A 16,601-nucleotide genomic window follows, 5' to 3' on the forward strand; every position below is an offset into this window, starting at 1 on the left:
TTCAAAATCATGTAGGAACAGGTTGCATACATCTTGCCCTTTTACCTCTTAATACTTCAGTGGTATTTTCTCTTATCTAACCATAGTATAGTTACCAAATTCAGGGAAATGTTGATAGGCTACTTTAATCTGTAGTAGTCTTAGTCTTTACAGTAGACTATACTAGTCTGTAGTCTGTATTCCAATTTTGTCAATTTGTGGTACTTTAACTCCCTCTCTTTGGTCTCCTTTAACCTGGCACAGTTCCTCACCCTTTGTCTTTCATGACTTTGACCTTCTTGAAGAATTCAGTCCAGTTATTTTGTGGAATGCTCTTCAGTTTGAGTTTGTCTGATGTTTCCTTGTGGTTAGATTAGGTTATGCACATATGGCTCTGCTACGAAAGTGATGATGTATCCTTTTCAGATTATCACATCCCAGAGGCAAACGATGTCTGTCTGCCCCTCATTGGTGATGTTAATTTTTATCACCTGGTCTCAGTGTTTGCTTTCTCTTAGTTACTATTATCCCCCTTGCAGACAGATAATAAGCTATTTGTGAAGAGACACTCTGAGACTATGCAATAATCTCCTCTCTCTCATCACACTTTCCCTTTTAAACTTAGCATCCATTGATGATTCTTGTCTGAACCAGTCTTTACTATGATGGTCATAAAGTGGGGATTTTGCCAGCTCTATCTTCCTTCCACATTTATAAGATGGTATTCTATCATATGGCCTTTAGACATGCCCCCATCATGTTTTTGAGCACTTCCTTTCTTGCACAACAAAATGTTCTTGGTTCATTCTTGTACCTTCCCTGCCTGAGTTCAGGAATCAGCCATTTCTTCAAGGATCCCAAGTTCCTTTTAGTAGGCAATAGATTTTAGAAACCAAGATCTGGCTTTTAGGTGTGCTTACCAGTACTAGGGCATTACTGCTTCTAAACTTTTTCAGCAGAGCTAGAACATATGTATATATATTTCAGAAATACGTCCAACTCCAAATCAACCCCACAGGTTTTTCCTTGCCTTCTCTTATTCCATTTTCTTTTATAAATCTCTGTTCTTCCGTAGTAAGAATCTTGGCTCCCAGCAACATCATCACATTTACTCATTTGCTCAGTCCTACACATAAAATCATTTCAGAATTGCTGCACCCATTCCCCTGTGAGAAGCAAGCCTCCTAAGAAGTCCAGGATTTGACTGTTACCCGCCCAGGCTTAGGATATATATTCAAAATAATGTGTTCAAAAGTGACTTGGATTAGTCCTCCCCCCGTCCTTTCAGGGTGGTTCTGTTATTCCTGTGAAGTACAGTTGGTTTCCTTTGTTTCTGTTGGCGTTACCCCCCCGTCTCCAGTTTTGTTGATTTAATTTTTTTGAATATGTAGAAGTTAATACATTTTCAAAAATAAAAACAATACAATAAGCCACATTCAGAGAAGTTTCCTCTCTATCCCTTCCATCCTACTTCCCCCCACCCCTTGTGGGTAACCAGTTATATTGTTTTCTGGCTTATTATTTCTACATTTCTTTTTGAAAAAGTAAGCAGATAAATGTTTGTTTTATTTCCTCTTTCTTATACAAAAGGTAACCTTCTATAGACACACTCCAAAGGAAAATTTTCAGAACATGTTGTCCAAATCTATTAATTTATAGATGAGGAAATTAAGGTTCAGTGCTTCCAAATATGTAATGGATGTTCCTGTTTCTGCTGTTCTTTGCTTCTTATCATTGTTTTAAAATGTTCTATGTGCTTTGTGAGCTTTCTTGTCTTCTTTTTCTCTCAGTTTAATTGTGTAGCTCAGTGGAATTTTCTTTTGACATTTTATAGCTGGACTGTAAGTATATGAAAACATTTATATGTGAGCCTGCATTCTTTTTAACAGGTGGTCAGTCTGACCAAGGCTATGGGTCTAAGGATGAACTTAGAAAGGATGATGCAGAAATTCATGTGCCTGAAGAACAAATAGCAAGAGAATTGATAACTAAAACAAAAGTGCAAACAGAAGGTTAAGTACCAATATTTACTAGCTTTACTTCAAAAAATACCTATATTAATTAAAAGTCTTTTTGATAATTTTGGTGTTAATTTACAGAAATGTAAGGTCTGGGCTTGTAAGATACTATGTACTATTATAAATGATATGCTTTGGTAGTTTCTGAATTTTAGAATTTAAGAGCCCTTTAGAGACTCTGTAGGTCAACCCTCAATTTTGTAGGAAACAGTGACCCATTGAGCCAAAGTTACATAGCTACTTTGTGACAGAACCAGGACTAAACTTTGATTCATCAAACTTGTACTCCAGTGCCCCTCTTATTTTAAAATGCTCTTTCACTAGAAGTCCTTCAAATAATCTAAGTGGATAGTTTTCATTGGTAGGTTAAATATAGTCTGTGGTTTTCTTGGTTTTTTTTATGGGGCTCATTGAGGTAGAAATGATTTGTAGTAGTCACCTTATGGAAATATGGAAGAATATTTTGGTTTTCTGGTAATAAGATGTTCTTCCCATCCTCTTACACAAAAGTACACTTCCTTTAATAATGCCGTTTATTTTATGCTCCAGAGTTATGCAGAAGCAAGCCCTGCTCCTGTTTGACAGGTGATGAGGAATGTAACTAAAAGCCAAGCCCTTGGGGCCAGCCCCGTGGCCGAGTGGTTAAGTTGGCACTCTCCGCTTCAGCAGCCCAGGGTTTCGCTGGTTCGGATCCTAGGCGCGGACATGTCAACGCTCGTCAGGCCATGCTGAGGCGGCGTCCCACATGCCACAACTAGAAGGACCCACAACTAAAATATACAACTATGTACTGGTGGGATTTGGGGAGAAAAGGCAGAAAAAAAAGAAAAATGATTGGCAAGAATTGTTAGCTCAGGGGCCAATCGTTAAAAACAAAAAAAAGTCAAGGCGTTCATGTATTCACTCAAGAACGCCCAAGTGAGGATTACTGAATGCTAAAATAAAGCAGTTATTCCACTCAATACTGGCATAAAGTAAAGTCAATATGGCATAAAGTAAAGTCAATATGGCATAAAGTAAATCAAACACAATAAATCAGTCATAAAATAGTCATGCATTCACCCTCGCTTGGGGGAAAAATACGTAAAAATCAATGTATGGTTTCTGTTCAATTTTGGCAAAGCTAGGAATGCTAACATCCAAATGTTTTTCCCCAGAGGTGTGTGATGTCTCTGCTGTTGTGGCAAAGCATTCACAGCCTCGTGCCGAGCCACAGAGCCCTACTGAGCCTCCTGCCTGGGGCAGCAGTATCGTGAAAGCTCCTTCTGGTGTGTTTGACATCAGCGGCCGGAAGAGTAGCACTGGTGAGTCTGTACATATTTCTTATTAAATATTTAAAATATACTTCGACAGATATACTTGTGCCTTTAATGACGTTAAATTAACTTAGTTATAATGAGCATGCTAAAGAGCCAGAAGTAAGTTTGAATCCTACAAATGGGCTAAAGAAGAAGGTGTAAAATAGTTGTTAAAGATATTTAATTTTTGAAAGGAGTATTTAGCGTGTGTGTTATTTGGAATATCTTTCTTGTTGCAGTGCCTGCTCTCAGTTTGGTCCCTCTTTCTCATGGTAGATAATGAGAGAAGACTGTAGGGCCTCCTATACTCTTCAAGAACAGAGATGGGTCAGCCTGGTAGTGTAGTGCTTAAGTTCACACACTCTGCTTCAGTGGCCCGGGGTTTGCAGGTTCAGATCCTGGGCATGGACCTAGCACTGCTCATCACGCCATGCTGTGACAGCATCCCACATAAAATGGAGGATGATTGGCACAGATGTTAGCTCAGTGACAATCTTCCTCACAAAAAGAAAAAAAAACGGACAGAGAGGCAGTGATGTGATTGAATTCCAGAGGGCTTATGTGTGGCAACAGAGTTTCCATCACTGATGGGAAATGGAAGAAAAAGATTCCCATCACTTACTCTCTACAGAAAGACCAGTGGGTCTTTAATTTTGTCCCAGTTACTATAGGCACCCTGAGCCACTTCTTATTTGTGATTAAGTATTTGTAATGAATAACTGTTGCATGTGACTCCTTTGAATTTGAGATTACTGCTATCAGTTATGTTGTAGGCCTCCCAAGTACCCTTAAGGCATATACCCTAAGTATGTGATTTTAGAGGACAATGAAATTGGCCTGTGTCCTTTGCCTTTCATTAGTAGTAGCTACACTTGACTTCTCTACAGTCTACTGTCTTGTCTGTAAGTGTATCTATTGTATGACTTTATAGAAATTAATTTGCTCAATTTCTTAAATCAATGTAGAAATAAATACTCCTTATTCCTAAAGTCTTCTTTGGTTTATTTACTGTGATACCAAGTTCACTTTATTTTTGTTGGGTAATTAGTGCTTGAAAGGTGGAGCTAAAGATTTTTTGAAAAAATAATTGATATATGTGGTCTGTATCCCATTTTCCCAACCTGTTGATGGCAGGAATAGAAAAAGGGCAGAGTTTTCTTCATCAAAGGTTTACAATTTTCTCAGAATACTGAAATGGACAGGGTCTGAGGACTGCTGTGTTTCCTTCTCTTTTTACTCATCTTATTTCATCTGTTACATCTTTTTTTTTTTTTAAGATTTTATTTTTCCTTTTTCTCCACAAAGCCCCCTAGTACATAGTTGTATACTGTAGTTGTGAGTGCCTCTGGTTGTGGCATGTGGGACACTGCCTCAGCATGGCCTGATGAGTGGTGCCATGTCCGTGCCCAGGATTCGAACCAGTGAAACCCAGGGCCACTGAAGCGGACTGCATGAACTTAACCACTTGGCCACAGGGCCAGCCCCTCCATATTACATCTTGATCTACGAGGATTTATTCTATTAAGAAAGAATGAGGTGGTAATGGGTCTTTGCTAATATATCAAACAGTCAAATTTATTTTAAAATTGAACAGAATGTGCCACTAAATTCCTGAAAGTACTGTGAGAACCAGTACATTTGCAAAGATCTGTTTCTCAAATATTGGTAAAAGTTTTCAAAGGAGGTACAAATTTTGGAGGTGTAAAATAAGTTGATGTAATTCTCCTAAAAATTTCAAAAATATCTCTAAATGCTTATCATTAGTTCTATTTAATTGGTATGATTATGATTATTAGTTGCTACCTATTTGGAAGATTAAAAGAAAAGACCTTATCCCCCAGTCATTATGCTTTTCAAAAAACAAATGAGAATCCTAAATATGAATGGGTAGTGTTACGTTCTGATAGTGATTCAAATAGGAAATAGCTTTTCATCTTAGAGTGGGAAAAAATGCATGGTAGCAAAGGGTAAAAGACTGCTATATTTATTGATAAATGTGATATATTTTAGTGAACAGTACAGCATATATTGCATGATCTTTTTAAATGTATGTGTGTATGCATAGAAGATGAAAGGCAGATTATACATTAAAGTGTTATCTGTGGGATTCAGAGTTGAATGGAGATTTTTTAGCACTTTTTTCTGTATACCTTCTCAACTTTCCAAATGTTTCACTGGCAGTATGTATCACTTTCAAAAATCAGAAAATAAACATTTTTATAAAAGTTACATCAGAAGGGGCTGGCCCTGTGACCGAGTGGTTAAGTTCGCGCGCTCCACTGCAGGCGGCCCAGTGTTTCATTGGTTCGAATCCTGGGCGCAGACATGGCACCACTCATCAAACCATGCTGAGGCAGCGTCCCACATGCTACGGCTAGAAGGACCCACAATGAAGAATCTACAACTATGTACCGGGGGGCTTTGGGGAGAAAAAGGAAAAAAATAAAATCTTTAAAAAAAAAAGTTACATCAGAAAATAGAGATTTATTCTAATATTGTACTTTGTGTTTTAGGTAGTACATCGAACATGCTGTTTTCTCCTGAAGATCCAGTTGAAGATGCAGTCTTTGGTGAAGTTACTAGTCTCAAGAATGGTGATATAGGAGAAAAAAGACAAAAGCATTTTCCAGAGAGGAGTTGTAGTTTTAGTTCTGAAAGTCGCGCAGGAATGTTACTTAAGAAGAGCAGTTTGGATTTGAATTCAAGTGAAGTGGCTATCATGATGGGAGCAGATGCCAAGATTCTCACGGCAGCGTTGACGTGTCCTAAGACTTCGCCACTTCATATTGCAAGAACCCATAGCTTTGAGAGTGTTGGCTGTCATCTCGCTGATACTAGGACTCGTGTGTCTGAAAACGCTTGGGATTCCGAGCCCAGATCTTTGGTGTTAGAGATGCTTGAGGAAAGCCAAGAGCTCCTAGAACCTGTGGTTGATGACAATGTAGCTGAAAGTACTATGACAAAGGATACATATGACAGTCTACAAAATGACAGTGACAGTAATCAGTCTAGAGACTTGAAAGCAGGATCCAAAGATCTAATAAATAAGAGGAGTAGTTTATGTGGTGTTGCTAAAGCTGTTGAGAGGGAAGATGTTGAAACTGGGCTAGATCCTTTGTCTCTTTTAGCCACTGAATGTATAGGAGAAAAAACTCCTGATTCTGAAGATAAGTTGTTTTCTCCAGTTATTGCACGTAATCTGGCTGATGAAATTGAAAGCTATATGAACCTGAAGAGTCCCCTGGGTAGCAAGTCTTCTAGTATGGAATTACACCGAGAAGGAAACAGAGAGTCTGGCACTGCGACTGCCTTTAGTCGCCCTTTAGAGAGGAGATCAAGCCTACCTTTAGATCATGGGCCACCAGCACAGGATGCTCCTGAAAGTGAAAAGAGCTCCCCTGCAGTGTCGAGGTCTAAAACACCTACTGGGCGTTTCAAGCAGCAGACTCCCTCGCGAGGTCAGAAAGAACGTTCAACTTCTTTATCAGCACTGGTGCGTTCTTCACCACATGGCTCGTTGGGTTCTGTGGTCAACTCTTTGTCAGGGCTAAAGCTGGATAATATACTCTCAGGGCCCAAGATCGATGTCCTAAAATCTGGTATGAAACAAGCAGCAACAGTAGCCAGTAAGATGTGGGTAGCTATGGCGTCAGCTTACAGCTACTCAGACGACGAGGTAAGAATGTTTTATGTGTGTAAGTCAATCTGATAGTGGAATGTTTGTAGTATTTTCTTACATATAAATTATTATTTAGAGATTTCTGGTAACTTTGGTTTTTATATTTTAAAATTTTATGCATATCCTATTTCTTTCTTGAAATGACTTGAACATACATGTATGGAAATTAATAATGAAGAAGTAGAAAATCAGGACTACTTCATAATTCCATAAATCAGTCTAAACTAACACTTTGATTTGATTTCTTTGAAATCACTGATGATTAGTGTTTGAACTTAATAATAATGCTGTGTTATATTTGCATAGCACTTCACTTTTTAAATAACTTTTACCTGCATTATCTCTTTAGTATATATGAAGTCATTCTATAACTTGATCCATAGATTTCATACTGCATAACAAAAACTGCTAATTCTTTTAAAAAATCATTGTAAAGAGAGTTAATCACTAGGTCTTTTTATGAAAATAGAAGTGGAGAAATTTTGCTTATTTGTTTTGTTGAAAAAAATTAATTACAATTTCACCATTGTGTTCAGAGCGTTATATAGTACTTAGTTACTGTAATCTGGTAGAAAAGACAGACATGTATAAATGTTCACTATTATTATTATAACTCTATGTCCTAGGTTCTGTCGTAAGCTTTATATCAATTTTGATATAGGAATATTTTTGTACATATATATAATTTTCATAGCAACTCCATGGGTTGGTACTGATGTTATCCCCATTTTATAGATGAGGTATCTGAGATTCTGGGAGGTTAGCTTCCCCAGGGCCCACAACTAGCAAGCAGCAGAACTAGAATTTACAGTCTGGGAGATTGGCTCTAGAGTCCATGCTCTTACCCATTATAGTAGCAAAGAAGGGAGCAGTTATCTTAGAAGAGGTTCTGGTGGGGAGCTGTCCAAAAAGAGCAAAGCAGGTGATATCTAAGTTGGGTTTTGATGGATAAATTTGAAATTTTGGGTTAGTCAAAGTGATATGGTGGCAGAAGGTGCATCTGAGAGAATAATGTGAAAAAGCATGGAGGCTTAAAACATCATACATTTTCAGGATGATATAGTCGATTTCAGATGGCTAAAGTTCTAAATAGGAGGTGGAGACACAGGAAATGAAATTAGAAAAATAAGACTTGTATAGTATTTGCAGGAATAGGCAAACCACTTTTTTGATTATTTTATTAAGGTCATAATGGTGATTTATAACTCTGTAATATCAAGTGTACATTATTATTTATCAGTTTCTGTGTAGTCTGCATCTTGTTCACAAGCAATAGTCTAATTTTTATCCATCACCATAAATATGTGCCCCTTTACCCCTTTCACCCACCTCCCCACCCTCTTTCCCTCTGGTAACCTCTAATCTGTTCTCTTTGTCCATGTGTTGATCCTCCACATATGAATGAAATCATACAGTGTTTATCTTTTCTCTATCTGACTTATTTCACTTAACATAGTACCCTCAAGGTCCATCCATGTTGCTGCAAATGGGATGATTTTGTGTTTTTTTATGGCTGAGTAGTATTCCATTGTGTGTGTATACACACACACACACACACACACACACACACACACACCCACATCTTCTTTATCCATTCATCAGTTCATGGGCACTTGGGTTGCTTCCACATCGTGGCTATTGTGAATAGGCAAACCGTTAACTGAATTAAAAGTACAATATTGAGTATTATAAGACAAATTGCATTTTTTTTCTTTTTGAGGAAGATCAGCCCTGAGCTAACATCTGCTGCCAATCGTCCTCTTTTTGCTGAGGCAGACTGGCCCTGATCTAACATCCATGCCCATCTTCCTCTACTTTATATGTGGGACACCTACCACAGCATGGCTTGATGAGTGGTGCCATGTCTGCACCCGGGATCCAAACCAGCGGACCCTGGGCCGCCAAAGTGGAACATGCAAACTTAACCGCTGTGCCACCGGGCTGGCCCTACAAATTGCATTTTGAATTTAAAGAGCTTACAAGTTCAGTTAAGATGAAATAAGGTAGCTCCAAGTGTCTTAACTTGACATTATTTTTTTAAAAACCCAAGAATGAGCCATTTTATTTTTGAAGTTGTATCTAACAGTGTTAAAAAAATAAAAGACTTTCTACAGAGTAATTTGGACTTGGAATACATGACTGTAAATTCCAAGTGGTCACAGGTCGTAATCTTTCTATTCTTTTCATTTGCTAAAGCCCTGGTGCCAGTGCCCAGCAGAAGCAAATAGGATATACCTCCTAAATATTTTCAAATGAAGGAATGGATAAAAAGTCTATGAAACGTTCATAACTGCTATCCAGAACTTAATCTAAGGAAATAATTAGGGGTATGTGTAAAAACAGCTCAAGGGAATTCATCAAAATTTAAAGCATTCTGAATGTTTAAGAAATAGATTTACTGAATACCTAAATAGTACATCAGTAAATTGGATTAGGTTGTAGAGGTTTAAATAATGTAAAGGATTTAATGACAAAATTAATTACATGAGAATAGGTTAAAAAACAATATCCTATTTTGTAAAAATATGTATGCATATTTAAAAATGGCTCGAAGGATATACATCAAGATTTTGATTGTAGTCTGTGGGTGTTGGTATTATAAGTGCTTTTATTTCCTATTTCGCATATCTATATTTCATTTTTTTATCATTTGACATGGTTTTATAACAAGAAAGACACAAGTCTGTCTTCTTTAAAGCAAAAGTCAAAAGGGAAACTGCTTACTGAAATGTTTTCTGTCTAAACTAAAGCATCAACAACCAACAGTGGTTAAGAACGACAGTGTTCAGAACTTTATTCCTATTTTACACCTAATGGTTGTTATTCTGAACTATCATATTGCCAGCTGAAATTCTCACAACGACCTAATTTTAAAGGACTCATAGTACCCATATTTTTCAGATGATAGAATTAAAAGTTAAAGAAGTTACATAATTTCTGCAAGGTCACATGCCTAATAAGTGACGGGGACCCAAGATCACAGTCTGGCTGTCTGACCCTAATGTCCCTACTTTACTTGTGCTGGGATCCCTGACTGCGCTGGAGACGGTGAGCTCCTAGAGCTCCTTCATTTTCTGATATTGACTATTGAGAGACACTCCACACCTCTAATATACACCAGGGGCACAACACAGTCTTAAAGTATTATAGGTCATTGCTTGAATGTCTCAGAGTATGGAAGGGAAATTCCAAATAATAGTGAGAAGGGTTCATAGTTTTGAAAAATTAGGCGGTGAGGACCTGGCCCCATGGCCAAGTGGTTAAGGTTCTGTGCATTCTGGGGCCGGCGTGGTATCACAGTGGTTAAGTTTGCATGTTCTGCTTCAGCGGCCCGGGGTTTGCCGGTTCGGATCCCAGGTGCAGATGTACCCACCGGTTGTCAAGCCATGCTGTGGTAGGCATCCCACATATAAAGTAGAGGAAGATGGGCATGGATGGTAGCTCAGGGCCAGTCTTCCTCAGCAAAAAGAGGAGGATTGGCGGCAGATGTTAGCTCGGGGCTAATCTTCCTTAAAAAAAAAAAAGGTTCTGTGCATTCTGCTTCAGTGGCAAGGGTTTGTGGGTTCAGATCCTGGGTACAGACCTACTCCACTCATTAGCCATGCTGTAGAGGCATCCCACATAGAAAATTTTAAATTTTCTATTTTCTAGAGGAAGATTGGCATGGATGTTAGCTCAGGGCCAATCTTCCTCACCAAGAAAAAAGGCGGGGGGGGGGGGGTGTGGTCGATGATGATTTATTTAAGGATTGTAGAGGAGTTTAATTCTGAAAAGGGTGGAGTGAATATATTCTCATTGGGGAAGGTATTATTTATATATGTGGGGTTTTATTCTTTTCAATTAAAGGAGGAAGCTAATAGAGATTACAGCTTCCCAGCTGGTCTCGAAGACCATATCTTGGGGGAGAATATATCACCTAACATGAGTGTCTCAGGGTTGGTCCCCAGTGAACTTACCCAGAGCAACACAAGCCTCGGCAGTAGCAGCAGCAGTGGAGACGTAGGAAGACTGCATTACTCAACAGGTATGGGTAGCATCGTCCTCTCTTCACCTTTATATGCCCATACCTTTCCCTCTCCCCACCACACACACAATAAGCCCCATTTGTTGACATGGTCTGATAGATTTTTAATATGGCCACACCATACTATCACTGTTATTTTATATGAGTTTATTTTTATTTCTGTATACTTGTGGATTATATCGTTAGTTCTCAAACTTTAGTATGTATCAAAATCACCTGGAAATTTACTTAAAAATATATACAAATGTACAGGCCCTAGGCTAAAACTTTTGAGATTGAATCTGTGGGATGGGACCTTAGAAATGTGTATTTTTGATCAGCTGTTTGGGTGAATAAGATGTATACCAGTTTGAGAGTCCCTGGGCTGTATCACTGAAATTTCTTAGCTCTCTGTTATTTTTAAAAATTGTAATTCTATTCATTTTCTCCAACTTTCTATTATGAAAAATTTCAAATGTCCTGGAAAGTTGAAAGAATCAAATAGTGAACAATCACATATTCTCCACCTAGATTTAGTTAACCATTGTTAACTTTATCTTTATATATACATACATACATTTTTATACTGAACCATTTGAAAATAAATTACAGACTTCATGATACTTCCCTGTAAATACTCTAGTATGCATTTCCAAAGAAAAAGAATATTCTCATACATAATATGTTGTTATGTTTACTTCTCTCTAGGTGAACTTCCATTTCCTAAAGGCGTAAAAGGGCAGGACTTTGAAAAATCAGACCATGGTTCTTCTCAAAATACCAGCCTGTCTAGCATCTATCAGAACTGTGCAATGGAGGTAAAAGTTCTTTATCCTGCCAGTGATAAAGTGGCCGTGAACATGTTTTTTAGCCAGCCCTGGTGGTCTGGTGGTTAAGATTCTGCCCTTTTACCACTGCGGCCGAGGTTCACTTCTCGGTCGGGGAACCACACCACCCATCTGTCAGTTGTCGTAAGTGTGGTGCCTGCTTGTTGCCATGACGCTGAAAGCTATGCCACTGGTATTTCAAAGACCAGCAGGGTCACCCATGGTAGACAAGGTTTCAGTGGAGCTTCCAGAGTAGACAGACTAGGAAGAAGGACCTGGCCACTCCAGAGAAAATTGGCCGTGAAAACGTTATGAATACCAGCGGAGCACTGTCTGATAGAGTGTTGGAAGGTGAGGGTGGCACAAAAAGACCGGGCAGGGGTGTGCTCTGCTGTACACAGGGTGGCCAGGAATTGGAATCGACTGGAGGGCACGAACAACAACAAAACTTTTTATTTCAGAATGGCATTTGACAGAATTCTGTGATACACTTGTGGAGAGAATAATAAAATAAGGCATTTTGTTGAATTTGCTTCATATCTTATATAAGCAAGGCAATAAACTGATAGTTTTACCTATAAAGTAATTTGAACTGTTAATTCCAAATTTGATCAACAAAATAAACTTCTCTGTTTGTGTCGAGAGTGGAGATGAGTGTCCCCGGGGAGGTTCTCAGTGCCCGTGCTTTAAATGTTCCCGGGGAGGTTCTCAGTGCCCGTGCTTTAAATGTTCCCGTGGAGGTTCTCAGTGCCCGTGCTTTAAATGTTCCCGGGGAGGTTCTCAGTGCCCGTGCTTTAAATGTTCCCGGGGAGGTTCTCAGTGCCCGTGCTTTAAATGTTCCCGGGGAGGTTCTCAGTGCCCGTGCTTTAAATGTTCCCGTGGAGGTTCTCAGTGTCCGTGCTTTAAATGTTCCCGGGGGAGGTTCTCAGTGCCCGTGCTTTAAATGTTCCCGGGGAGGTTCTCAGTGCCCGTGCTTTAAATGTTCCCGTGGAGGTTCTCAGTGTCCGTGCTTTAAATGTTCCCGGGGAGTTTCTCAGTGCCCGTGCTTTGTCCTCGTAGGTTCTGATGTCAAGCTGTTCCCAGTGCAGAGCTTGTGGAGCTCTCGTTTATGATGAAGAAATTATGGCTGGGTGGACGGCAGATGACTCCAATTTGAATACAACATGTCCATTCTGTAAAAGCAACTTCTTGCCTCTTCTCAATATAGAATTTAAGGACTTGAGAGGCTCTGCAAGGTTAGTATTATAAATGCACTGTTAAGAGGTAAGTGCCCCCAAAAGGCATGACTCCTGGGGGAAGAGTGAAGTATTCATGGTTTGCTCCAGCTGTCCCTTTCTTTCCTTTGCTTTCAGTATTTGAGTCGAAAATACAATGTAGGAGACCACTTTCCATTTTATTTAACATATGATTATCAGTGGTAGTCAGTTCTTGGAGCTAAACTTTATAGATAATTCAAAACGCTGATGTTAGTCATTATCTTAAACTTTCTGCCTCAGTGACCTTAATATGTTTTCTAGAAGCAAAACAAAAAAAAAAAGTAGAGGAGGCTTCAACTCTTCTCTTGTTGCCCTCTGTGGTAACGCTCTGTACAGTGAAATGACTGAATTATAGGCAATAGAAAGGAAACTAGCTGATCTATAGTCAGTCGTTAAGTAATTGAAAGTTTGGTAACTATATACTGACCTAAGTAATTATACTTCATATTCTATTTGTTTTATGGAGCAAACAAACTTCATATTATTGTCTACCATTAGCTGCTTTTTGAAAATCTATAGTCATAGAGGTGTTTCCTCTCTCTTTTTCCTTTTAGCTTCAGGTGTGGGGCTAAGTGAAATCATACTCTTAACTGCTGACACACCATCATCATTGGTTTGTGTGAGGGGCCTCTTTATTATCTTCCTCTGCTCACCGATTCCTACTCATTCCTTTATCCAAGAAGAACATTGACTGCTCTGTGTGATATATCCTTGGATATATAGCCTTACAAAATATGTTGTTTTTCGTGATTATGTATTTTTAATTGAAATAATTAGAATAATGCTGAAAATCTCTATTTCTTATTTCTCACTTTAAACTGTCTGAGTTGCTGTATGTACATCTAGTTTATTCCTTTTCTCCTCTAGGAAGTTAATACCTCATCTTACTTACCCATATTCCTAGTGTTGGCTACTTCCGTTGCTCCAGTTCTCTGTCACTCTAAGTGTCCCTGTGGTGATGCAGAGCACTGCAGAGTACCTGTCTCCTTCTGGACTTGTGAAGTAGTTTCTCTTAGAATTATAGGCTTAGAAATGAGATCACTGGGTCTTTTTCATACATGATTTCCATCATACAAGATTGCTTTCCAGATGGCTACACTCCCACTAGTAGTTCCCAACAATTCCCGTTTCTGTACATCCTCACCAGCGTGTGGTATTATCACTTTTCTAATTTTTGCATTCGAATGAGTATAAAGTGATATCTCATTTTTGTTTTAATTTCTTTGAATACTAGTGAGTTTGAGTCTCTCTCCATATAATTGTTAGTTATTCCAGCATTTTCTGTGAAATGCTTGTTTACATACTTGCCCATTTTTATATTAAGCTTTCTTTTTCTTGTTGATCTCTGTGTTGAATATTCTTGATATTAATTCCTTGAAGAGAAATCGTTAATTTTGATGTCATCATTAATTTTCCTCCTTATGATTTGTGCTTTTGGAGTCGTTTTAAAAGTTGTTTCCCATCTGTAGGACATAAAAATTTTCTCCTCACAGTTCTTCTGTTAACTTTCTATTTTACCTCTGATATTTAATCCATCTGGAGTCTACCTTTGTGTATGATGGTAGGGACCCAGGTTTAGTTTTCTCCAAATAATGAGCCAGTTTTCTATCCTTTCCTCATTGATATGTAGTATCACCTTTATCATATATCAAGTTCCCACTTGTACCTCACTCTGGTTCTGTATTCATGTGCTCTTTTTGTCAGTACCATATTTTTCTATTACTCTTTGTGTTCTGTCTGGTTGGTAGGGTAAGTTCCCCCTCGTGGAATTTATTTATTTTGGTTATAGTTACTTATTTTTTCATATTTTAGAGTAACTTTGAGTTCCTAAAAAAAAAAGTCCAACTGGAGTTGTCATTGGGATTACATTAGATTTATAGATTGATTGGGAAAAATGGATGTTTTCAGTATTATTCTCCTATCAATGAACATGGTATATATCTCCATTTTTTAAAGATCTTCTTGTATGTCCTTTAATAGAGTTTAAATTATTCTCCATAGGTCATATACTTTTTTGTTGAGTTAAGCCATTGTGTTTCTTAAGCTGTTGTGGTAGGTACCTTATTTTATATTTTCTAATTGATTATAAAGGAGCATTGATTTTCCTCCCCAATATGTCATTATGGAAAATTTCAAACTTACTGCTAAGTTTAAAGATTTTTTTTATAGTGACACCCAAATACCCACCCCTGCATTCTACAATTAGCATTTTACTGTACTTGCTTTATCACCTATCTGTCCGTCCATCCATTTTATATTTTTATTCATTTAAAATAAGATATAAACATTTTATACACTTCTCCCCTGATGACTTGAGCATGTATATCATGAACTAAAGTTCAGTATTTGTTCACAGTTTTTTTCTTTTGAGGTAGTTATATACAGCAAAATATACAGATCTTAAATGTACCATTTGAAGAGTGAATATGTACATTTGTACAAACCAAACCCTTATCAAGACACAGACATTACTATTACCTCAGAAAATTCTCTTAATGTGCCTTGCAAGGCCAAACCTTCACCCCATCCCCACCTAGAAGAAGGAGAGAGAGAAGATGAAATAAAATACTGAATGACTAGAGGGGACAGGAAATGATTGGAGACAAAATGGAGATTTATAAGGGGGGGTAAGGGTATTATAAACAATTATAGGTTAATATATGTTAAAATGCTGCTGTTGCTGCTCTCTACTTTTTTTTCTTTTAACTCTGAAAATTAATGAAATATTTCGCTTTCCATCTTCTTTCATAGCTTCCTTTAATGATTCTCAAAAACTGAAGGGATCTTATATTGAACTATAATGATCTCTTCTAGACCTTTTCATTTGAAAAGTTTAGGACAGGAGGGGAGAGAAAATGAGAGCAGGAGTGCGTGTGTCTTTGAAACAGGCAGTATTTCTATGGATTGTATAATTCATTAATGCCTGCTTTGCCATAAAGTAATTCTAAATGTGGTGAAATTTAATGCACTTTAGGATTTTTAAAGACTTTTGTTTTTGGACTGCTCCATATTTAGCTTTTTCCTGAAACCAAGTACCTCTGGTGACAGTTTACAAAGTGGCAGCATTCCATTGGCAAGTGAACCTTTGGAGCACAAACCTGTATCCAGTTCAGTAGAGCCTGACTTGATCAGCTTTATGGATTTCCCAAAACATAACCAGACCATAACTGAAGAAACAAACTCTGCAGTTGAATCAAGGTACCATAGGCTACAGAGAACTCTTCATAATAAATTGGGTACCCTTGTTAAAATTCATCTTTAAAGATAACCTGACTCATGGAGGCATAAGTTCTGGCATTTTAAAATTTTAACCTTAACTTTTACTGCCATATATTGTTGAAATATCTAATGAATGAATTGGATGGTAAACATTTTTGAAAGTATGTTTAATGTTTACAGTGGTCTTTTAAAAAAGAACTTCTCAACAGTAAAAAGTGTTTTCCCCTTCAGTGTAGTCATTGCCAGTTTCCAGAGACTTAACTCTTTACTGTGAAGTACACTGTTTACTCTTAAATATTGATAGACTCAAACATTTGAGAGC

At 38.0% G+C, this 16,601-nt stretch overlaps 1 protein-coding gene across 6 annotated transcripts in view; it reads left to right on the forward strand.

The window, feature by feature from the left end:
* Positions 1-16,601, forward strand: part of DENND4C (DENN domain containing 4C) — a 113,580-nt gene that overhangs the window by 85,198 nt on the left and 11,781 nt on the right. For 4 of the 6 annotated variants that reach the window (XM_023627416.2, XM_023627415.2, XM_070248269.1 and 1 more), the window contains 7 exons: positions 1,869-1,991; positions 3,155-3,301; positions 5,809-6,971; positions 10,821-10,998; positions 11,686-11,795; positions 12,864-13,039; positions 16,076-16,258. In XM_023627416.2, coding sequence (XP_023483184.2) covers positions 1,869-1,991; positions 3,155-3,301; positions 5,809-6,971; positions 10,821-10,998; positions 11,686-11,795; positions 12,864-13,039; positions 16,076-16,258 — 2,080 coding nt within the window. The remainder of the gene's footprint in view (positions 1-1,868; positions 1,992-3,154; positions 3,302-5,808; positions 6,972-10,820; positions 10,999-11,685; positions 11,796-12,863; positions 13,040-16,075; positions 16,259-16,601) is intronic. The other 2 variants (XR_011431207.1, XR_011431208.1) reach the window with 1 other exon arrangement.

Source organism: Equus caballus, chromosome 23 (assembly GCF_041296265.1).
Source record: "Equus caballus isolate H_3958 breed thoroughbred chromosome 23, TB-T2T, whole genome shotgun sequence".
NCBI classification, from domain to species: Eukaryota; Metazoa; Chordata; class Mammalia; order Perissodactyla; family Equidae; genus Equus; species Equus caballus.